This window comes from Heterodontus francisci, chromosome 19 (genome assembly GCF_036365525.1).
Source record: "Heterodontus francisci isolate sHetFra1 chromosome 19, sHetFra1.hap1, whole genome shotgun sequence".
In the NCBI taxonomy this organism is placed as follows: Eukaryota; Metazoa; Chordata; class Chondrichthyes; order Heterodontiformes; family Heterodontidae; genus Heterodontus; species Heterodontus francisci.
The window spans coordinates 5,170,906-5,194,792 of record NC_090389.1 but is presented as its reverse complement, the minus strand read 5'-3'; the positions used below and the strand labels follow the sequence as shown (position 1 = coordinate 5,194,792).

Genomic DNA, 23,887 nt, shown 5'->3' with positions numbered 1-23,887 from the left:
AAGGTTAAGCTTTTATGGCCTAGCCAAGGACAATCGGTCAGGCCCTGACGTGGCAAGGGGGATCGGTTAGGAGGGGGCGGGGGGCATGTTCTGTGTTGGGGACAGTTGGGGCTTCGAGGGCGTCCCTCCATGCGACACAGGGTGCCAGATCAGGAGGGACTCTCCCCCTCCACCACCCCGATACCCGCCCCCAGCCTGCTAGAAGGCCACCTAGTTTTATCAGGCAGGTTTTCTGAGGCCTCAGTCGTCCACCAGCCAAATGGAAAATACCTATGGCGGCGGGCAGGGGCCCTTAAGTGGCAGATAACTGATCACTTAAAGGCTTTGATTGGCCTCGGGCAGGCAGGCTGTTTATCGCTGCCGCCCCGCGTAAATTGGCAGCGGAGGCAGGAGTGGGTTGGGAAGGGCTCCCCCCCCCACCACCACTAGCCCACTCTTTTGTCTTTTGGGGGGGTGGGGGGTTGTAAAATTCCGGCCTTTGTGTCTGTCTTCAAGGATGAAGATACAGAAAATCTCCCAGAAATATGAGGGAACGAAAGGACTCATGAAAATGAAGAATTGAAAGTAATTAGTATTAATAAAGAGGTAGTATTGAGAAATTAACTGGAATGAAGGTTGATAAATCCCCTGGATCAGATAAGCTACATCCCAGAGTGTTGAAGGAAGTGGCTATAGAGATAGTGGATGCATTGGTGGTTATCTTTCAAAATTCTATAGATTCTGGAAAGGTTGCTGCAGACTGGAAAGTAGCAAATGTAACCCCGCTATTTAAGAAAGGAGGGAGAGAGAAAACGGGGAACGGCATACCTGTTAGTGTGACATTCGTAGTAGGGAAAACGTAGTAGGGAAAAGTCTATTATAAAGAACATGATAACTGGACACTTCGAAAGTAGCGAAGTGATTGGGCAAAGTCAACATGGTGTCATGCTAACGTGCTTTGTTGAATGATAATTTTCTTCAATCCTCTGACAGGAGACCTGAAATTATATTTTTTAAAGAAATTTTAAAAGAAACAGATAAAAGATGACTCTGCTGGCAACTTAAGATGGCCACCTAACTTGCAAAACTGTCTCCTACCTTGCAAGGCCCGTCAGGTAGAGCCGAAATGTCTGCTCATCCCAGCATGAACCAAGACCCTGAAAGTTTAAGGGAACTGCCTGTTCTTTTTAGCAAGAAGAAATACACTGCTAACTACTATGCTTGAATCACTGGGCAACTGTTACATGACAAGCCTCCCCCCACCCCCACTCCCATCTGTGGTTTTAAGCTGGTATTTCTCTGTAGCAGGTTGAGAAGCATCTGGACTCTGACATGTGCAGACCCAAGAGAGGTCCCCCTCTCTGCATTCCAGCTTGCACACTTTGAACCCTGCCTGCTGACTGACCACCTCTGCATACTCCGGCTACAAGCAGAAACCCCTTTGAAGGAAATCATCCACATTGCTGTCTCCAAGAGACCCACCGAATCAGTCATCTATTGCTTCGAACTAAAAACCTCAGGACCACGAAATTCAGCTAGAAGCCAGTTGAATCACTAAACTCCACAGACTGTATACCTTTTTTTCTATGGACTCTAACTCAACCAATTTACCCTTCCCCACTCTGTAACCTGTTTGTGTACATGAGAACCTCTAGTGTGTGTGTGTGCATGTGAAAGTTGGAGTGTAGTTTATTATTTTACTTAGTTCGGTTTAAGTACAATAAAGTTCTTGTTATAATCATAGCAAGTAAGTAATCAAACACCTACTGAGTTGGCCAGTACATCCATTTTAAAAAAGAATTAAACCTGTTGTGGTCAAACAAGGAGGGAAAAAAGGGAAGCCCTTTGACCCCTCCTCACCTGACCGTAACAATAGATGTTTGAAAGGGAAGTCATGTTTGACAAGCCCATTGGAGTTATTTTTTTGAGGATGTTACTTCTAGTATAGATAAAAGAAAACCAGCGGATCTAGTGTATTTTGATTTTCAGAAGACTTGTGATAAGGTCCCACACAAGAGGTTAGTAAACAAAATTAGAGCACATGGGATTGGGGGTAATATACTGGTATAGCAACAGCTGTTCACAGTCTATACAAATGATTTGGATGTTGGGACCAAATGTAATATTTCCAAATTTGCTGATGACACAAAATTAGATGGGACTGTAAGTTGTGAGGACGATGCAGGAAGGCTTCAAGGGGATTTGGACAGAGTAAGTGAATGGGCAAGAACACGGCAGTTGGAATATAATTTGAATAAGTGTGAAGTTATCCATTTCAGTAGAAAAAAGAGAGTATTTCTTAAATGGTGAGAGGTTGGGAAGTGTTGATGTCCAAAGGGACCTGGGTGTCCTTGTTCATGAGTTATTAAATGCCAGTATGCAGGTGCAGCAAGCAATTAGGAAGGTATGTTGACCTTCACTGCAAGGAGTAAAGAGGTCTTGCTGCAATTATATAAAGCCTTGATGAAACCACACCTGGAGTATCGTGTACAATGTTGGTCTCCTCATCTAAGGAAGGATATACTTGTCATAGAGGGAGTGCAATGGCGGTTCACCAGACTAATCCTGGGATGGCAGGCTTGTCTTATGAGGAAAGATTGCAGAAACTGGGCCTGAATTCTCTCGGGTTTTCAAGAACGAGAGGTGATCTCATTGAAACTTACAAAATTCTTACAGTGCATGATAGGGTGGATGTGGATAGGATGTTTCCCTGGCTGGTGTAACTAGAACCAGGAGACAGTCTCAGAATAAGGGGTAGGCCATTTAAGACTGAGATGAGGAGGAATTTCTTCGCTCAGAGAATGGTGAATCTTTGGAATTCTCTACCCCAGAGGGCTGTGGAAGCTCAATCGTTGAGCATGTTCAAGACAGAAATCGATAGATATCTGATTACGAATGACATCAAGGGATAAGGGGAGAGCGCAGGAAAGTGCTGTTGAGGTAGATGATCAGCCATGATCTAATTGAATGACGGAACAGGTTTGACAGGCTAAATGGCCTACTCCTGCTCTTACATTGTGTGCAAATTAGCTGCCACGCTTCCCGACTTTACAGCAGTGACTACATTTCAAAATTACTGATGATATTCTATTGTCTGTGGGACAATACTGGATTTTTACCCACATTGAACTTTTTAAACTTATATTTCTCTGTTGTTAGAATTAGCATGCAAGAGGTTTTGTACCCAGTAGATCATAATTTGTGCTTTAGTCTCTTGTATGTTCACACATCAATTTCTGCAGCTTTATTCACTCTTTCCAAGGTTTAGGTAGCATGTGATTGGCTGATACTGTTATATAAAAACCTACAGTGCGCAGTTTTTCCTTGTTATCCTGCTGAGCCTATGGCCTGGCCACCAGCATCAGTTTTATTTTACTGGTTGCACATCAAAGGATAGGCCTTCAATCCAGAGGCAGGGCCTTTGATTGACAGCTTTGTCTGGGTCCCAGGAAAACGAGGCCAGTATTCAATTGGCTGGAGCTCACTGAGTCACAGCTCGGAGGACAGAAGTTGCAACTCTCAGAGTTACAGTAGCAATTCTGAAAGCAAACACACACACATAGACTGTTTGTAACACAATCATCTCTGTAATGCTGAACAGTTTAAAGTTCTGTGCTAGCCTGACACGCCAAAGCTGGCTAGTTTGAGGTCATAGTAGGCATGGGTTTATAAATTATATTGAAGGAGAAAGCAAGCTGTGTCTTTGTTATATTACAGGAATGTAGGGAAAATAACCTCACTATGAAAACTACATTTTGTCCATTCACATACCTTACGTAAATAAACCGGTTACTTGTGTGAAGTGTGTATCACGTCACTACAGTGCTTACTCAGTCTGCAGTTTGTAAAGAGAGAATTCATATAGCAGCACATGATGCATCTCTTTGGCTGCATTTTCAGGTACAATCCCTGGCTCATGTCCAGACAATAGGCAGGTAAAGGAGCAGTCTGGATCATAGGGCTCAGCTTAAGGGAGTAACTGCCGACAACCAATATGAAGCCAAGCAAAAAATTTAGAATTAAATAGGGTGATTAATGATAGGGTCTATCAAATCGAACCAACTTTTGTACAAAGAATGAAGCTTCATAACTGGTGATGAGAGAAGCAAACAAAATGAAGAGGCCCTGAGCTTATGACATGGCAGGAGGCTATGTGGGGCAGTGATTCTCTGCAACGCCATAACCTGTGCATATGTATTCACTTGTCAATGTGTGGGCACATATGCATGTGTCTGTGCACGCATGTGCGTATGCGCGTGTATATGTGCGTATGTGCGTGTATACGTGCGTATGCGCTTGTGTCCACTCAGCAGGTAGTTTTTCTTGAACCGTTGAGAAAAGCTCTACTGTGTTGTGTGCAGGACACAGAACAAAGAATTGTGTTTTCATGTTAGACTGGAGGCCCTGAGAACCACTGGGTCAATTTACTCTGAACAAATTTCCAGAAGTTCTGTGAGGCTTATTATCTGTGTGGCCTCGCTGTAGGATAAAACCACCTAACTTGCTAATCAAAATGGAGTTGTGAACCACACACTGACCTACGAAAGTATACCAAATTCCTTCAGTAAACTTCATCCAAAAACCACCATTACCAGGAATCACAGCTGAATCCACATGGGCAGACTGTACAATCATCGACACCAGGATAGGGTGGTTCAGTGTCTCACTGTCAATGGACCAGAGCAGTTCTCTTTAAGACACATTGTGTTTCCCACTCTGTCCATACAGTCCTTTAAATAAGAAATAAAAAAATAGAAATAAAATAAAGGTAATGAATTGGGGGAAGACCGATTTCAATATGATAAAACAGGATCTGGCTAAAGTGGACTGGGAGCAACTACTTGTAGGAAAGTCTACATCAAACCAGTGGGAGTCATTCAAAGAGGAAATAGTGAGAGTTCAGAGCCAACATGTGCCCGTTCAGGTGAAGGGTAGGACCAACAAGTTTAGGGGGGATATGCGTGGAAAGTTCTTTACGCAGAGGGTGGTGGGTGCCTGGAACGCGTTGCCAGCGGAGGTGGTAGACGCGGGCACGATAGCGTCTTTTAAGATGTATCTAGACAGATACATGAATGGGCAGGAAGCAAAGAGATACAGACCCTTAGAAAATAGGCGACATGTTTAGATAGAGGATCTGGATCGGCGCAGACTTGGAGGGCCGAAGGGCCTGTTCCTGTGCTGTAATTTTCTTTGTTCTTTGTTCACTGTCTCACCATCACCAACACAAGGACAGGATGGTTCAATGACACACCGTCACCGGGACAGAGCGCATCAGTGACACACCGTCACCAGGCCATAAAAATATAGAAAGTAGGAGCAGGAGTAGGCCATTCGGCCCTTCGAGCCTGCTCCGCCATTCAATACGATCATGGCCGATCATCCAAACCCAGTACCCTGTGCCTGCTTTCTCCCCGTATCCCTTTAGCCCCAAGAACTATATCTAACTCTTTCTTGAATATATTTAATGATTTGGCCTCAACTGCTTTCTGTGGTAGAGAATTCCACAGGTTCACCACTCTCTGGGTGAAGAAATCTCTCCTCATCTCAGTCCTAAATGGCTTACCCCTTATCCTTAGATTGTGACCCCTGGCCCTGGACTCCCCCACCATCGGGAACATCCTTCCTGCATCCAGTCTGTCCAGTCCTGTTAGAATTTTGTAGGTTTCTATGAGATCCCCTCTCATTCTTCTGAACTCTAGCGAATACAAGCGAATCAGTCTGGTGAACCTTCGCTGCACTCCCTCCATAGCAAGAACATCCTTCCCCAGATAAGGAGACCAAAACTGCACACAATACTCCAGATGTGGTCTCACCAAGGCCTTGTATAATTGCATTAATTGTTGCTCCTGTACTCGAATCCTCTCGCTATGAAGGCCAACATACCATTTGCCTTCTTAACTGCCTGCTGCACCTGCATGCTTACTTTCAGCGACTGGTGCACAAAGACACCCAGGTCTCGCTGCACCTCCCCCTTTCCCAATCTATCGCCGTTCAGATAATAATCTGCCTTTCTGTGTTTGCCACCAAAGTGGATATCCTCACATTTATCTACATTATACTGCATCTGCCATGTATTTGCCCACTCACTCAACCTGTCCAAATCACACTGGAACTTCTCTGCATCCTCCTCAGAGCTCACACTCCCACCCAGCTTTGTGTCATCTGCAAACTTGGATATATTACATTTAATTCCCTCATCTATATCATTAATATATATTGTGAATAGCTGGGGACTTAGCACTGATCCCTGCTGTACCCCACTAGTCACTGCCTGCCACTCGGAAAAAGACCCGTTTATTCCTACTCTTTGTTTCCTGTCTGCCAATCAGTTCTCTATCTATTTCAGTACCTAACCCCCAATCCCATGTGCTTTAATTTTGCATGCTAATCTCTTAAGTGGGACCTTATCGAAAGCCTTCTGAAAGTCCAAATACACCACATCCACTGGTTCTCCCTTATCTATTCTACTAGTTACATCCTTAAAAAATTCCAGTAGAGTTGACAAGCATGATTTCCCTTTCGTAAATCCATGTTGACTTTGTCCGATCCTGTCACTGTTTTCCAATGGGACAGAACGGTTCAGTGTCTCACCGGCACCGTGACGGGTGGTTAAGGTATTCACCATCACCGGGACAGAACAGTTCAGTGACTCACCATAACTGGGGCAGGGCAGTTCAGTGACTCACCGTCACCAGGACAGGGCGGTTCAGTGTTTCACCATCACCGGGACAGGGCAGTTCAGTGACTCACCATCACGAGCACAGGGCGTTAAGTGTCTCACTATCACCGGGACAGGGCAGTTCAGTGTCTCACCATCACCGGGACAGGGCAGTTCAGTGTTTCACCATCACCGGGACAGGGCTGTTCAGTGTCTCACTGTCACTGGGACATTGCAGTTCAGTGTCTCACCATCACCGGGACAGGGCGGTTCAGTGTCTCACTATCACCGGGACAGGGCAGTTCCGTGTCTCACCATCACCGGGACAGGGCAGTTCAGTGTCTCACCATCACCGGGACAGGGCAGTTCAGTGTCTCACCATCACCGGGACAGGGCAGTTCAGTGTCTCACCATCACCAGGACAGGGCAGTTCAGTGTCTCACTATCACCGGGACAGGGCGGTTCAGTGTCTCACTATCACCGGGACAGGGCAGTTCAGTGTCTCACTGTCACTGGGATATTGCAGTTCAGTGATTCACTATCACCGGGACAGGGCAGTTCAGTGTCTCATGATCACCGGGACAGGGCAGTTCAGTGTCTCACTATCACCGGGACAGGGCGGTTCAGTGTCTCACTATCACCGGGACAGGGCAGTTCAGTGTCTCACCATCACCGGGAGAGGGCAGTTCAGTGTCTCATGATCACCGGGACAGGGCAGTTCAGTGTCTCACCATCACCGGGACAGGGCAGTTCAGTGTCTCACTGTCACTGGGATATTGCAGTTCAGTGATTCACTATCACCGGGACAGGGCAGTTCAGTGTCTCATGATCACCGGGACAGGGCAGTTCAGTGTCTCACCATCACCGGGACAGGGCAGTTCAGTGTCTCATGATCACCGGGACAGGGCAGTTCAGTGTCTCACCATCACCGGGACAGGGCAGTTCAGTGTCTCACCATCACCGGGACAGGGCAGTTCAGTGTCTCACTATCACCGGAACAGGGCGGTTCAGTGTCTCACTGTTACCAGGACAGGAGTAGGTGAATCCTCCTACCAGCATTATGTCTTTTTTGAACTAGTATTTCAATTATTAAATATTAGGAACACATAAATACTTTGAAACCAGATGAGATGGAGACAGAGAGTGAACCTACAGTTTGAAAAGGCAGTGTGATGTTATTTATAGTTTTCCCCTTCCAAGCACCACTGCTATACTGCCTGCCGCTCTCTGATAATGGAAGTGATCAATACCATTATATTTCTGTTCAAACCCCCCTTGGTTACAACAGGGCTTGACTGAGAACACAGAGTGGAGAGTCCCAGCTTCCATTCTCACTCTGAGGCGAGGTAGCTGGTCTCAGCCAGGCCTTCGAGTCAACGTCACATCCCAGGGGCTAAATAAGGGGAATATTAATCTCATCATCAATGGATAAGGTCAGAACTGGTCGATCTCAGCCCATCCCCACCAGAACTACAGAATCTATAGCCTCCAAACAGGCCATATGGTTCAGCTACTCTAATCTGGTGTTTACACTCTCCCATGTCCCCTTGCACTGCAGTTACCTCTTCGCACACTGCCCCACTCCTCCTCTATTCCGTTCTCCCTCACATCTGCATCATGCCTCCTCTTAATTACATCAATGCTCTTCTGCTTCAACCACACTCTGTTCCACAGCTAAACAGTGCAACAATGTCCACATTAAGAGTGTCATGAGAGTGTGGAAGGAGAAAGTGGGAGTCTGATTAAGGGGGAGATGGGTAGTATAGATAACTGAAACAGCTTCCCGTTACTGGAATTGACTTTGTTCTAATAATGATACAGACTCAGCATTAGAAAGCGGTGTTATAGAATAGGAGCATCCTCAATGCCTTACCAGTATAAGCAGAGGCATCCAGTTGACCCTCCAGCTCCTGTCGTCTGAGTATCTCCAGTTACCACAAGTCACTCAGTGTTCTTTTGAAGCTGTGCACCATGAATCTAGGCAGTTGAAACATGAAGCAAGAAGCTCAACATTTGTACGATCTGTTCCAGAAACACAGGTTATAAAGGGCCTGCTGCTGACTCACATCAACTGTTCTGGAACAGCTCGATAAAGCTCCACAGCATCACAGCGAAACAATGCACTCCACTGAAAGTGCGGAAGCTGCTTAATCTCAGGCAAGTCATGAGACACCTCCACCCATAGAGTCAATGACTGCCATGCCATCTCTACCCACAGCCCTGGAATCCAATCAAGGGGTTTATATATAGAATAACAGATACCTGGGAGTGACTTACAGGCTGGAATCTAATCAAGGGGTTCGGGTGGTTTATATATAGAACAACAGATAGTGAGTTGGAATCTAATAGAGAGGTCCCACTTGTGGGCAACAGTTTTAATTCTGAAGGGCAGTGCCAGGACTTGCCTCTCCCAACGCAGAACAGTGTTGGGACTTCTCTCTTCTAATAAACTGCTAATCAGCGCAGCGTGAGACAATGCTATCAGTGCCAGTCATGCTGCTGTCCAGCTCATGGGCCAATTGATGGGCTTTTATGTCCCACTTAACAAGACAGAAGTGAGCAAGACCTGACTTACACTCCATACCTCGATATATTCTGTTCTAGATTACAAATTCAGCAGTGTGCAGCCAGACAGCAGGAACTGTATGCTGATCAGATGGAGATCTAAATCAAGCTGTCACAAACCACCACCATTACAGCTCACTGTGGACTCAATTCCCAGCCCTTGCAATCCTAGTCCAAGTCCTGGAGCTACATAAAACCTTTGGCCAGTCTTGTTTATATCACAGTTGCGCCGTGCCCCACCTATGGCACTGATGCAGCCCTGGACAAGTTTCAGGTAATCCACAACAAACTGTGTCCCGCCACTCACCCACCCCCCCCACATCTTCAACGCATTTGCAAGGTCACGTGCCAGCATGCCTCTCTTCATTATTGCAAGACCACCCCATTAACCCCCACTGTCACTTACTTAGTAACACACTGAAGTACAGCCATTCTGCAAGACAGCAGACTGTTGGGGTTAGAAAAGGAGTTCAGTTCTCAGGGTTGTGACTCCTGAGTGCTGCTATCTGTGGGGTATTTAGTCTACTCTCAATCATCAGCAAACTGATGGAAAGGGTCATCAAAAGTGCTGCCAAGTGGCACTTACACAACAATAATCTGCTCACTGATGCTCAGTTTAGGTTCCACCAGGATCATTCAGATCCAGACCTCATTACAGCCTTCATCCAAACATGGACAAAAGTGGTGAATTCCAGAGGGGAGGCGACAGTGACTGCCCTTGACATCAAAGCAGCATTTGACCAAGTGGCAGCATTAAGAAGCCCTAGTAAAATTGTAGTCAAGGGAATCAGGGGAAAAATTCTCCACTAACTGGAATCATACCCAGTACAAAGGAAGATGGCTGTGATTGTTGGAGGCCAATCATCTCAGCCCCAGGACATTGCTGCTGGAGTTCCTCAGGGTAGTACCCTCGGCACAGCCATCTTCAACTGCTTCATCAATGACCTTCCGTTCATCATTAGGCCAGAACTGGGGATGTTCGCTGATGATTGCACAGTGTTCTGTACAATTCGCGACTCCTCAGATAACTGAAGCAGTCTGTGCCGGCATGCAGTATGAACTGGATAACATTCAGGTTTGGGCAAATAACATATGCGCCACCAACTGCCGGGCAATAACCATCTCTAACAAAAGTCTAACAACCTCCCTTTGACAGTCAACAGCATTACCATTGCTGAATCCCCCACCATCAACATCCTGGGGGTCACCACTGACCAGAAACTTAACTGGACCAGTAAATACTGTGGCTACAAAAGCAGGTCAGAGGCTGGGAATTCTGTTGCAAATAACTCACTTCCTGACTGCCCAAAGCCTTTCCAATATCTACAAGGCACAAGTCAGGAGTGTGATGGAATACTGTCCACTTGCTTGATGGGTGCAGCTCCAATAACACTCAAGAAGCTCAACACCATCCAGGACAAAGCAGCCTGTGTGATCAGCACCCCATCCATCACCTTAAACATTCACTCCCTCCTGCACAGTGGCAGCAGTATGTACTATATATAAGATGCACAGCAGCAACTCGCCAAGCCTCCTTCAACAGCACCTTCCAAACCCGCAACCTCTACCACCTAGAAGGACAAGGGCAGCAGATGATCTGGAACACCACCACCTGCAAGTTCCTCTCCAAGTCACACACCATCCTGACTTGGAACTATATCGCCGTTCCTTCACTGTCGCTGGGTCAAAATCCTGGAACTCCCTTCCTAACAGCACTGTGGGTGTATCTACCCCACATGGACTGCAGCGGTTCAAGAAGGCAGCTCACCACCACCTTCTCGAGGGCAATTAGGGATGGGCAATAAATGCTGGCCTTGCCAGTGATGCCCACATCCCATAAACAAATTAAAAGACACAGGTTAAAGGGCAGGGTAAACAGCAGACAACAGCTAAGGCCATCAGAGGGGGGAGAGCACTGCCATCACAACTTCTTGCGCACCAACAGGTCGACAGCAGCTGATCAGTGTCCCTCACACTAAGGAGGACTCCCAGTGCACAGATCAGTACTGTCACTGTCTGGACACTAGCATAGTAACAGACTACACACAGAGCCCCAGGCAGGGTTTGGCTAGCTGTCCTGGAGACTACACTCCCTGCCTCTGTCCCCATATAGCAATACATTGTAAATAGATTGACTGTGAAGCAAATAGCTTACTGTGTAGTCAGTGAGATAGCAGCTCCGAGGCAGAATGCCTCCATTGTATTCCTCGACAAGGAAGTGCCCACAATGTACACACTGTCCCATTCCCAGTTAATAATACACCAGGCATACTGCAAACAACCAGTAAGTGCCGAGATCACTGTGCTGAAGGATGATGTGACTGACCAGCTCCAGTCAGCCCCTCTGACCACTGATCAACTCTAATATAAAATAAAAACAAGAAATGCTGGAAATACTCAGCAGGTCTCACAGCATCTGTGGAGGGAGAAGCAGAATTAACGTTTGAGGTCAGTGACCCTTCTTCAGAACTGGCAAATATTAGAAATGTGAAAGGGTTTAAGCAAGTAAAGCGGGGGTGGGGCAAGAGATAACAAAGGAGAAGGTGTAAATAGGACAAGGTCACAGAGAATAACTGACCAGAAGGTCATGGAGCAAAAGCAAATAATATGTTAATGGTGCGTTGAAAGACAAAGCGTTAGTACAGATAGGGTGTTAACAGACCGAAAACTGAACAGCCATAAGTACAAACATAAAAAACAGTGGGTAGGCAAACTGAACAAACTAAAAATAAAATAAAATAAAATAAACACAAAAAAATATAAAAAAGAAGAAAAAATAACTAAAAATAAAAGTAAAATGGGGGGCTGTCATGCTCTGAAGTTATTGAACTCAATGTTCAGTCCGGCAGGCTGTAGTGTGCCTAATCGGTAAATGAGATGCTGTTCCTCAAGCTTGCGTTGATGTTCACTGGAACACTGCAGCAATCCCAGGACAGAGATGTGAGCATGAGAGCAGGGGGGAGTGTTGAAATGGCAAGCAACCGGAAGCTCAGGGTCCTGCTTGCGGACTGAGCGGAGGTGTTCTGCAAAGCGGTCACCCAGTCTGCATTTGGCCTCCACAGTGTAGAGGAGACCACATTGTGAGCAGCGAATACAGTATACCACATTGAAAGAAGTACAAGTAAATCATTGCTTCACCTGAAAAGAGTGTTTGGGGCCTGGGATAGTGAGGAGAGAGGAGGTAAATGGGCAGGTATTACACCTCCTGCGATTGCAGGGGAAGGTGCCATGGGAAGGGGACGAGGTGGTGGGGGTAATGGTGAAGTGGACCAGGGTGTCACGGAGGGAACGATCCCTTCGGGGAAGGGAGGGGAAGATGCGTTTGGTAGTGGCATCACGCTGGAGGTGGTGGAAATGGCGGAGGATGATAAGCATCCGCAGTATTTTGCTTTTATTTTACTGTTCAACTCTAGCCCGCCACCCCTCCATCGTCCTGCCCTGCCATTATAATGGGTTATGGGGCCGGAGGAGGTTACAAAGATCAGCAGGGATGAGACTACTTGAATTTTGAAATAAAGGCATTACCAAACCAGGAGCCAATGTATGTCAGCAAGCACAGTGGTGATGGGTAAACTGTACTTGTGCGTGTTAGAATACAGGCAGCAGAGTTTTGGATGGATACAAGTTTAGGGAGGGTGGAAGATGGGAGGCCAGCAGGAAAATGATGAAATATCCAATTTAAAGGCATAGATGAGGGTTTCAGTAGCATATGAGCTGAGGCGGACGTGAGGGTGGCGGGGAGTGGGGGGAGGTGAGCAATGTTACAGCGCTGGGAGTAGGTGGTCTCGGTGATAGAAATGATATGGGGTCAGAAGCTGATCTCAGGTCCAAATAGGATAGCAAGGCGTTGACAGTGATGAAGCTTCAGCACGTTCAACCTGAACTCTACACCAAACTCTCAGCAAAGCCTCACCTTGTGTTGAGAACAGTAATTAAACAGGTCTCAAGTAACTGCACACACAAAGAATGAGGCACTTAACATACAGATGGCAAATGTGACTAGAGCCATTGCTTTGTGTCAAACTGAACACTTAACATGCAGTAGTGCGGTTCTCTGCAATCACATCCTTTGGAATTGTTGCTTGCTTTCCTACAGCAAGGCTCATCACTCGGCACTTCCAAACTTCCCATTTTAGCAATGACACCAGTCTAAGCCACATCAAGGGCTTTCAACCTGCTGCATGAGCTGCACCTATGGCAACAGGAGACTAGAATAGCGAATAAAGTCACACTGCACAGCAGTACACACCGCCTGTACACCAATATAGGATCAGCGGTACACGAGCTGCGGATACTGCGACACATCAGGGAGGGGGGGGAGTTACCTGGACACCGTGTTTCAGGAGACAGTCACACCTGTTAGATTAATTACATCAAATCTGGACCGTGGTCAGGGACAGGAGGGTGTGACTGCGAGTGAGGCAGGTATGGGGATCCAGAATTTAGCTTTGGAGGAGCCTCAGCCAGTGCCCTTATCCAATAGGTACGAGGTTCTTGCTCCCAGTGTGGACGAGGGCACAGACTGCAGGGAGGATGAGGGAACTGACCACAGCACCCTGGTTCAGAGTGTCATTCAAGTGGGGGGAGAAAAGAGAAATGTAGTTGTAGTAGGGGATAGTATAGTTAGGTGAATAGATACTGTTCTCTGCAGCAAAGATAGAGAGTCCCGAAGGCTGTGTTGCCTACCTGGTGCCAAGGTTAAGGACATCTCTCCTGGGCTGGAGAGGAACTTGGAGTGGGAAGGGAAGGATGTAGCTGTCGTGGTCCATGTAGGTACCAACGACATAGGTAGGACTAGGAAAGAAGTTCTGCTGAGGGACTATGAGCATCTCGGGACTAAATTAAAAAGCAGAACCTCAAAGGTAATAATCTCCGGATTACTACCTGAGCCACATGCTAATTGTCATAGGGTAAATAAGATTAGAGAGGTAAACGCGTGGCTCAAAGATTGGTGTGGGAGAAATGGGTCCAATTTATGGGACACTGGCACCAGTACTGGGGAAAGAGAGAGCTGTTCCATTGGAATGGGCTTCACTTGAACCATGCTCGGACCAGTGTCCTGGCAAATCATATAACTAGGGTTGTAGATACGGCTTTAAACTAAATAGTGGGGGGAGGGTTCAATTGAAGGGAAGTTTAAAAAGTCGAATAGTAACGAGAGAGCAGAGGTGCAGGGTAGTGAAGGGGCATACATTAATCAGAGTGTGACAGGAAGGGACAGAGAATACAAGCACAACAGTACAGCAGAAATTAGAACCAGAGTAGGTAAAAATGGTAAAAAGTCAAAGCTTAAGGCTCTTTATCTGAATGCACGTAGCATTTGTAACAAGATAGATGAGCTGCCAGCACAAATAGAAATAAATGAATATGATTTGATAGCTATCACTGAGATGTGGTTGCAGGATGACCAGGACTGGAATCTAAATGTTCGAGGATATTCACCATTCCAAAAGAATAGGCAGAAAGGTAAAGGAGGTGGGGTAGCTTTTCTATTAAAGGAAGGGATCAGTGCAGTTGTGAGTAATGATAGAGGTGTAATGGATCGTGATGTAAAATCAGTTTGGGTGGAAATAAGGAATAGCAAGGAATAGAAATCACGGGGGGAGTGGTCTATAGGCCCCCGAAGAGTAGCCTCTCTGTAGGACAAGATATAAATTTGGGCGGCACAGTGGCGCAGTGGTTAGCACCGCAGCCTCACAGCTCCAGCGACTCGGGTTCAGTTCTGGGTACTGCCTGTGCGGAGTTTGCAAGTTCTCCCTGCGTGGGTTTCCGCAGGGTGCTCCGGTTTCCTCCCACCTCCTAAGACTTGCAGGTTGATAGGTAAATTGGCCATTGTAAATTGCCCCTAGTGTAGGTAGGTGGTAGGGGAATGGTGGGGATGAAGTAGAGAATTGGGGTTAATGTAGAATTAGTACAAATGGGTAGTTGTTGGTCAGCACAGACTCGGTGGGCCGAAGGGCCTGTTTCAGTGCTGTATCTCTAAATAAATAAAAATAAATAAATAAATCAGGAAATAACGGAGGCGTGTAAGAAGGGTACTGCAATTATCATGGGTGATTTTAATCTGCATATAAACTGGACAAATCAAATTGGCAAGGGTAGCACGGAAGACGAATTTGTAGAGTGCCTCAGAGATTGTTACTTAGAGCAATATGTTGCAGAACCTACCCAGCAACAGGCTATTTTAGATTTGGTATTGTGTAATGAGGTAGGATTAATAAGGGATCTCGTAGTTAAGGATCCTTTAGGGGGAAGCGATCATAACATGGTAGAATTTCAAATTCAGTTTGAGGGAGAGCAACCCGGGTCTCAAACCAGTGTCTTCAACTTAAACAAGGGCAATTAGAGAGGTATGAAGAAAGAGTTGTCTAAAGCGGGCTGGGGTGATAGACTAAAGGGAAAGTCAGTGGATGAGCAGTGGCAGATGTTTAAGCGGATATTTCATAACACTCAGAAAACATTTATTCCAGTCAGAAGGAAGGACTCGAAGAGAACGATGAACCACCCGTGGATAACAAAGGATTTAAAGAAAATATCAAATCAAAAGCAAAGGAGTACAGTGCAGTGAAAGCTAGTGGTAGGCCAGAGGATTGGGAAGCTTTTAGAAAACAGCAACGGATGACTAAAAAAAACTAATAAAGAGGGAGAAAATTGGTTATGAGAGTAAATTGGCAAGAAATATAAAAACAAACAGTAAGAGCTTCTACGGGTATATAAAAAGGAAGAGAGTAGCTAGTGTGGGACACTTAGAGGATGAGACTGAGGAATTAATAACAAGGAACAGGGAAATGGCAGATAATCTAAACCAATATTTTGCATTGGTCTTCACGATGGAGGACACTATAAACAACCCACCAATAGTAGATGAGTAAGGTGTTAATGGGAGGGAGGAACTTGTAACAATCTCTATCACGAGGGAAAAGGTGCTTGACATGTTGATGGGACTAAAGGCAGACAAGTCGCCAGGACCTGATGGCCTGCATCCAAGGGTTTTAAAAGAAGTGGCTGCAGAGATAGTGGAGGCATTGGTCGTAATATACCAAAACTCACTGGATTCCGGTAGGGGACCAGCGGATTGGAAAGCTGCTAATGTGACACCCCTATTCAAGAAGGGAGGGAGACAAAAAGCAGGAAACTATGGACTAGTTAGCTTAACATCTGTTATTGGGAAAATGCTAGAGTCCATTATTAAGGAAGAAATAGCAGGACATTTCGAAAAACATAATGCAATCAAACTGAGCCAACATGGTTTTATGAAAGGGAAATCATGTTTGGCAAATTTGTTTGAGTTCTTGGAAGATATAACAAGCAGAGTGGATAAAGGGGAACCGGTAGATTGGATTTTCAGAAGGTGTTTGATAAGGACCCACATAAAAGGTTATTACACAAAATAGGAGCTCGGGGTAATGTGTTGGCATGCATTGAGGATTGGCTGACACACAGAAGGCAGAGAGTCAGGATCAAAGGGTCTTTTTCAGGTTGGAAAGCCGTAACTAGTGGGGTGCCACAAGGTTCGGTCCTAGGGCCTCAGCTATTTACTATCTACGTTAATGACATAGAGGAAGGGTAAAGTGTAGAGTTTCTAAATTTGCTGACGATACAAAAATAGGTGGGAAGGCATGTTGTGATGAGGACACAAAGAATCTGCAAGGTTAAGTGAGTGAGCAAAAACTTGGCAGATGGAGTTCAATGTGGGAAAGTGAGGTCATCCACTTTGGTAGGAAGAATAAAAAGACAGATTATTATTTAGATGGAGAAAGACTACAAAATACTGCGGTACAGAGGAATCTGGGTGTTCTTGTACATGAAACACAAAAGGTTAGCATGCAGGTCTAGCAAGTAATTAGGAAGGCAAATGGAATTTTGGCCTTTATTGCCAGGGGGTTAGAGTTTAAAAACAGGGAAGTCCTGTTACAACTGTACAGGGTGTTGGTGAGGCCACACCTGGAGTACTGCGTACAGTTTTGGTCCCCGTATTTAAAGAAGAATATACTAGCATTGCAGGCAGTTCAGAAAAGGTTCACTAGGCTGATTCCTGGGATGAAGGGGTTGTCTTATCAAAAACGGCTAAACAGGTTAGGCCTTTATTCATTGGGGTTTAGAAGAATGAGTGGTGATCTTATCGAAACATATAAGATTTTAAGGGGCTTGACAGGGTAAATGTTGAGGAGATGTTTCCACTAGTGGGGGAATCTCGAACTAGGAGACGTAATTACAGAATAAGGGGACACATTTAAAACTGAGATGCAAAGGAATTTCATCTCTCAGAGGGTGGTGAATCTCTGGAGTTCTCTGCCTCAGTGAGTTGTGGAGGCTAGGTCACTGAATGTATTTCAGGAGGAAGTAGATAGATTTTTGAAATCTCGGGGAGTCAAAGGTTAGGCAGAGCAGGCCTGAAAGAGAAGTTGAGGTCTGGGACAGATCAGCCACGATCATATTGAATGGCGGGGCAGGCTTGAGGGGCTGAATGGCCTACTCCTGCTCCTATCTCTTATGTTCGTATGTACACCAATACAGGATCAGTGGTAGACGCCGCCTGTACACCAATACAGAATCAGTAGTACACATCGCCTGTACACCAACACAGGATCAGTGGTACAAGCTGCCTGTACACCAATACAGGATCAGTGGCACAAGCTGCCTGTACACCAATACAGGATCAGTGATACACGCTGCCTGTACATCAATACAGAATCAGTAGTACACATCGCCTGTACACCAACACAGGATCAGTGGTACAAGCTGCCTGTACACCAATACAGGATCAGTGGTACACGCTGCCTGTACACCAATACAGGATCAGTGGTACATGCGCCACCTGTACACCAGTACAGGATCAGTGTTACAAGCTGCCTGTACACCAACACAGGATCAGTGGTACAAGCTGCCTATACACCAATACAGGATCAGTGGTACATGCCACCTGTACACCAGTACAGGATCAGTGTTACAAGCTGCCTGTACACCAACACAGGATCAGTGGTACAAGCTGCCTATACACCAATACAGGATCAGCGGTACACGCTGCCTATACACCAATGGAGGATCGGTGGTACACGCAGCCTGTACACCAGTACAGGATCAGTGGTATAAGCTGCCTGTACACCAACACAGGATCAGTGGTACAAGCTGCCTGTACACCAATATAGGATCAGTGGTACACGCTGCCTATACATCAATAGAGAATCAGTAGTACACGCCGCCTGTACACCAGTACAGGATCAGTGGTACAAGTTGCCTGTACACCAATACAGGATCAGTGGCACACACCGCCTGTAGAGCAATACAGGATCAGTCATACACACTGCTTATACAGCAATAGATAGATTAGTACATACTTCCTACATTACAATACACTGCTACAGGAAGATTATTACTGCACTGTACACTATTGTAACACTATGGGGGTGAACATGAAAAAATGCAATACACTACCAAAGAAAGATTATCAAATACGTGGGATCAGACTTGTATTTGATCAACCTAAAGTGGCTCTGAGTACGCGTTTGGCTATCCCTATCACTGATTCACCCCAGCATTTTGTAAGTTCTCACTGATTCACTCATTTGTACTCAACAGAATTGGCACACGCCTGCTGTGAGAGAGAGCCTATCCAAATCTTCTCAGCATTTCTTCGCGGACAAAGATTTTGGGAAGATTGTAGTCATCAGTTGCAGGCGCGCTGGTGGCTAGTCAGGCCGATCCGTGACTGGCAGATTCTCCCACAGTGGGTACGAGTGAAGGTGTAGTTGCTGCTGGAGGGAAAATGGATCTATCCTTCTCCTCCTTTTCTCTTTCACGCTGGCTCTTCGCTCAGTCTCAAAGGTGTCTGATGCATCACAATCTATGGCCTGTTCTTCCCACTGGCGATGGTCGATGTGGCACACAGAGAGGGACTTCTTCAGGGAGTCCTTGACACATTTGCATGGAGTCCCTCTGTTTCTTTTACCCGTGGTCAGCTCTCCATTCAACATGATCTTGGGCAGACAACTGTTGTCCAGCCGAGCAACGCGACCCGCCCAACGCAGCTGGCTTTGCAGGAGGACGGTCTTGATGCTGGTTATGTTGGCTGTTTCCAGGACTTCACTGTTTGTGATGCGGTCCTGCCAGCGGATCTCGAGGAGGCTGCGGAGGCAGCGCTGATGGAAGCGCTCTAGAAGGCGTACATGGAAACATAGAAAATAGGAGCAAAAGTAGGCCATTCGGCCCTTCTAGCCTGCTCCGCCATTCATGATGATCATCCAACTCAGTAGCCTGTTCCCGCTTTCGCCCCATACCCTTTGATCCCTTTAGACCCAAGAGCTATTTCTAACTCCTTCTTGAAAACATACAATGTTTTGGCCTCAACTGCTTTCTGTGGTAGCGAATTCCACATGACCCGGCACCATACAAAAGGGTGGTGAGGACTATGGTTTTGTACACTTTGAGTTTGGTCTGTGCTCTGAGGCTGTGGTTGCTCCACACACATTTGTAGTGTCTGCCGAATGTACTGTTTGCTTTTGAGAGCCTACTGCCACTTCCTTGTCTATGGTGGCATCAAACGAGATGACGCTCCCCAAATAAGTAAATTGCTTAATGGCATTCAGCTCAGTTCCCTTGATGACAGTTCTTGGTGGTCTATATTCTTCTTGGGGTGCAGGCTGATGCAGGACTTCAGTTTTCTTTAAACTGAATTTTAGTCCGAGGAGTTGCACCGCCTCAGAAAAATGTGTTGTTATACGTTGCAGGTCTGACTGACTGTGGGCCAGGAGAGCACAGTCATTGGCGAAAAGAAGTTCACGGATGAGTTTTTCTTGTGTCTTTGTGTGAGCCTGAAGACGGCCAAGGTTGAAAAGGCTCCAACAGTCCGGAAGAGTACGTAAACTTCCTCCTGAAGGTCTTCTGTTGCCTGCTGCAGCATCATGCTGAAAAAGATGGTGAATGAGGTCAGGGCCAGCACACATCCCTGCTTCACACCATTGGAGATGCAGAAGGGACTCGAGAGGTCACTGTTTTGCTTGACTTGTCCGTACTGATTTTCATGAAACTCTTCACCATGGCCAGGAACCTGGGTGGGCATCCAGGTTTTTCAAGGATTTTCCAAAGTCCATCTCTGCTCACAGTGTCAATGCCTTGGTGAGGTTTATGAAAATGACGTACAGGCCTTTGTTTTGCTCATGACACTTTTCTTGTAATTGAGTGCAAATACCATGTCTGTGGTGCCTCTGTTTATTCTGAAACAACACTGGCTCTCTGGGAGGTTTTCTTCCACAATGGTAGGCACAAGCCTGTTCAGGAGTATTCCAACCAGGATCTTCCCAGCAATAGAAAGGAGGGTAATCCCACGGTAGTTGGAACAGTTTGATTTTTCTCCTTTGTTTTTGTACAAGGTGATGATAACGGCATCACGAGAATCCTGCCCTGTTCCCAGCAGGCTTTGAAAAACTCATGGAGCTTGGTGTATAGGACAGGGCCACCATGCTTCAAGGCTTCGGGTGGAATTCAATCGGCTCCAGGGGTTTTGTTGTTCTTCATCTGGTTGATGGTGGTCACAGTTTGCTCCAGAGTTGGGCTGTCTTCCAGTTCTTCTTTGACAGGCTGTTGTTGAAGAGAGTTTCAAAGTGAAGGGGCAGCACAGTGGCGCAGTGGTTAGCACCGCAGCCTCACAGCTCCAGGGACCCAGGTTCGATTCTGGGTACTGCCTGTGTGGAGTTTGCAAGTTCTCCCTGTGTCTGCGTGGGTTTCCTCCGGGTGCTCCGGTTTCCTCCCACATGCCAAAGACTTGCAGGTTGATAGGTTAATTGGCCATTATAAAATTGCCCCTAGTATAGGTAGGTCGTAGGGAATTAGAAGGACAGGTGGGGATGTAGTAGGAATATGGGATTAGTGTAGGATTAGTATAAATGGGTGGTTGATGGTCGGCACAGACTCGGTGGGCCGAAGGGCCTGTTTCAGTGCTGTATCTCTAAAAAAAAAGCTCCGACCAGTGATCCAGGACTGACTCCTTGTCGGTGTGTAGGGTCTTGCCATCGGCGCTCCTCAGGGACTTTTGGGTTGGATGTGCTGGTCCATAGACAGATTTTAGTGCTTCATAGAAACTTCTTATGTCGCCAGTATCAGCGTACAGTTGTTTTTTTTCCACAAGTGCAATCCACCAGTCATTTTGGGTGTTCCTCAGTTTACATTGAAGGGTGCTGCATACTTGACGGTGGGAGATAGCCTATCCAAATAACACTGAAGTAAAAGCTGAGACCTCCCAACTTAAGTAACTGACACTGATCCCTTCATTAAATAGATGGGAGTAGGTAGATTGGTTCAATAATCGTGCCTCAGCTCCTTTATGGATCATTTTGAGTGCATACTTTTATATGGTGTTATTTTACATTCATGCCGTCTATTATTTGGTGTGAAGGCAACTGATTCCATCATCTTTGGCCAGTTTCATAAACACTGCTGACTGGGCCGCTAGCCAGTGACTCAGGGGAAGGCAGCAGGAGTGACTCAGGGGAGCAGGAGTGATTTGGGGAGAGCAGGAATGATTCAGCTTCCCCCAACACCTCAGTGGGGAAGCAGCTAATCAGTATTGTACAGCCCATTCCCTAAACAACGGAGAAGATTGGGAACATATATTCCTTGAGTAGCTAGAGCAGTCTACACCACTGTGTAGGGAAACAATCACTGGGCACAGTAACACACCATTCACAACTAATGCGACTGCACAGCTGGAGTATTGTGTCCAATTCTGGGCATCACTTGAGAAAGTATGTAAAGTCTTTATAGAGGGCACAGCAGAAATTTGCTAGAATGGTTCCAGGGATGAGAAATTACAGTTACATCAGCATAGTGGTAATCTAGAGGCCCAGGCTAATCCCACCACAGCAGATGGTGGAATTTAAATTCAATTAATTAATAAATTCAAGTAATTAATAAAAATCTGGAATTGACAGCTAGTCTCAGTAATGGTGCAATGAAACTATTATTGGTTGTTGTACAAACCCATCTGGTTCACCAATGTCCTTTAGGGAAGGAAATCTGCTGTCCTTACCTGGTCTGGCCTACATGTGACTCCAGACCCACAGCAATGTGGTTAACTCTTAACTGCCCTCTAAAAAAAAACTGCTCCATTGTTTGAGGGGCCAATAACCAGAGGGCACAGATTTAAGGTGACTGGCAAAAGAACCAACGATGGCATGAGGGAAAACATTTTTACACAGTGAATGGTTATGATTTGGAATACACTGCCTGACAGGGCGATGGATACAGATTGAAGAGTAGCCTTCAGAAGGGAATTGGATAAATGAAGGAGAAAATATTGCAGGGATATGGGATATAAGCAGGGTAATGGGCTAACTGGATTGCTCTTTGAAAGAGCTAGTACAGACTCGATGGGCCAAATGACCTCCTTCGATGCAGTCTATTCTATTCTAAGCAACAACATAAAATGACAATCCTAACCAGTACACAGTGACCAAGAGCTGGGACGAGATTGTCACAGCTGGATCCCGGTCACTCAGAGCACTGACCACAGCCTTCTGCATACACACTGCGTTCAGCTCCCACCATCTGAACAAGGAGAACAAAACACATTGCTGTCAGGTGTGGGATGACAGGGGAGGGAGGGAAAGAGCAGTGGTGGGGAGTGAAGGGGTAGGGGGGAAGGAGCAGCGGAGTGGAAGGAAGGAGTGGGGGAGGAGAGGAGAAGGGAGGAGCGAGGAGGGGAGGAGCAGGGCGGGGAGGGGAGGAGGGAAGGAGAGAACATTTCTTTAACCAACAGGATCACTCTTCAGGTCTAGCTGACTGCAGATCAGTTTCAAAAAGCAAAAGGTCACTGATGTAATTTTAGACAAACTCTCCGACTCTGCCACAGACAAACAACTGCACAAACAGAGGGAACTTTCGCCAATATGTAAAAACACAAGTTCTGGAAATTGGAGGCATTTGTGGAGTTGTTATAAGTTGCTGAGAAGCCCCCTCCTCACTTCTCAGTCAGAGTGGGGCAGAGCCCAAGAACATTTCAAACTTCAAAGGTCAGCAATACTGTTTGAAATAAATGATCTGATTTAGATGTCACCAAAGAAACGATTACAACCGGCGTCCACAGTCGGAAGACGCAACATGAAGATTCACAAACCCACCTTAGAGAACTGTCGCCTCAGACTGAGACGCTGCACCATTGTCAGCCAACAAGAACAAAGCTGGAGCCTTCACCCAACCAATTCAGCTCCAGCTGTGAGCAAGTAACAAGGGTACAGACCAATTCACACACTACATCCAAAGAACTAACTTCCAGAGGCAGCCTGTCCCTTTCAAGCCCTCCTGCACTTAAAAGATGGCTCCTCAGGGAAACAAGGCTTCCTTCAGCACCATCCTAAGCCAAGCTAACTGCAGCCGAGTACACCGGTATATTCAGAGTCCTGACAGAAACCCCACTATGTCAGCAAAGCCTCAGCAGCCAGCTGACGATATTAGCATGGCTGAACTCCAGACTCTCCTTCAGGCGGGTAGGATGTGGTCTGCTCTGCTCTATCAGCAGAGGCTCTGCAGAATCTGCCCAACCCCCTCACATCAGCACAGCTGATATTTAAAAACAGCTGCACTTCAAACAATGCTGGTTGAGCTGGAGCGACACGCCTTGCAAAATCCAACCAAATGCAATTATAAACACAGCCCACTTTGAATTAAATCTCAGGGGCGGCAGCTCTCTCA

The 23,887-nt window shown here is 46.3% G+C and overlaps 1 protein-coding gene across 7 annotated transcripts in view; it reads right to left on the bottom strand.

The window, feature by feature from the left end:
- The window catches only part of LOC137379937 (transmembrane and coiled-coil domains protein 1-like), a 164,976-nt gene that overhangs the window by 36,549 nt on the left and 104,540 nt on the right, over positions 1-23,887 (bottom strand). For 2 of the 7 annotated variants that reach the window (XM_068051330.1, XM_068051332.1), the window contains exon 2: positions 8,511-8,614. The exons of 3 other annotated variants lie outside the window; for them this stretch is intronic. In XM_068051330.1, coding sequence (XP_067907431.1) covers positions 8,511-8,528 — 18 coding nt within the window. In that variant the 5' untranslated portion in view covers positions 8,529-8,614. Of the gene's footprint in view, positions 1-8,510; positions 8,615-23,316; positions 23,374-23,887 lie in introns of those variants that run through there. 2 more of the 7 variants (XM_068051333.1, XM_068051329.1) reach the window with 2 other exon arrangements.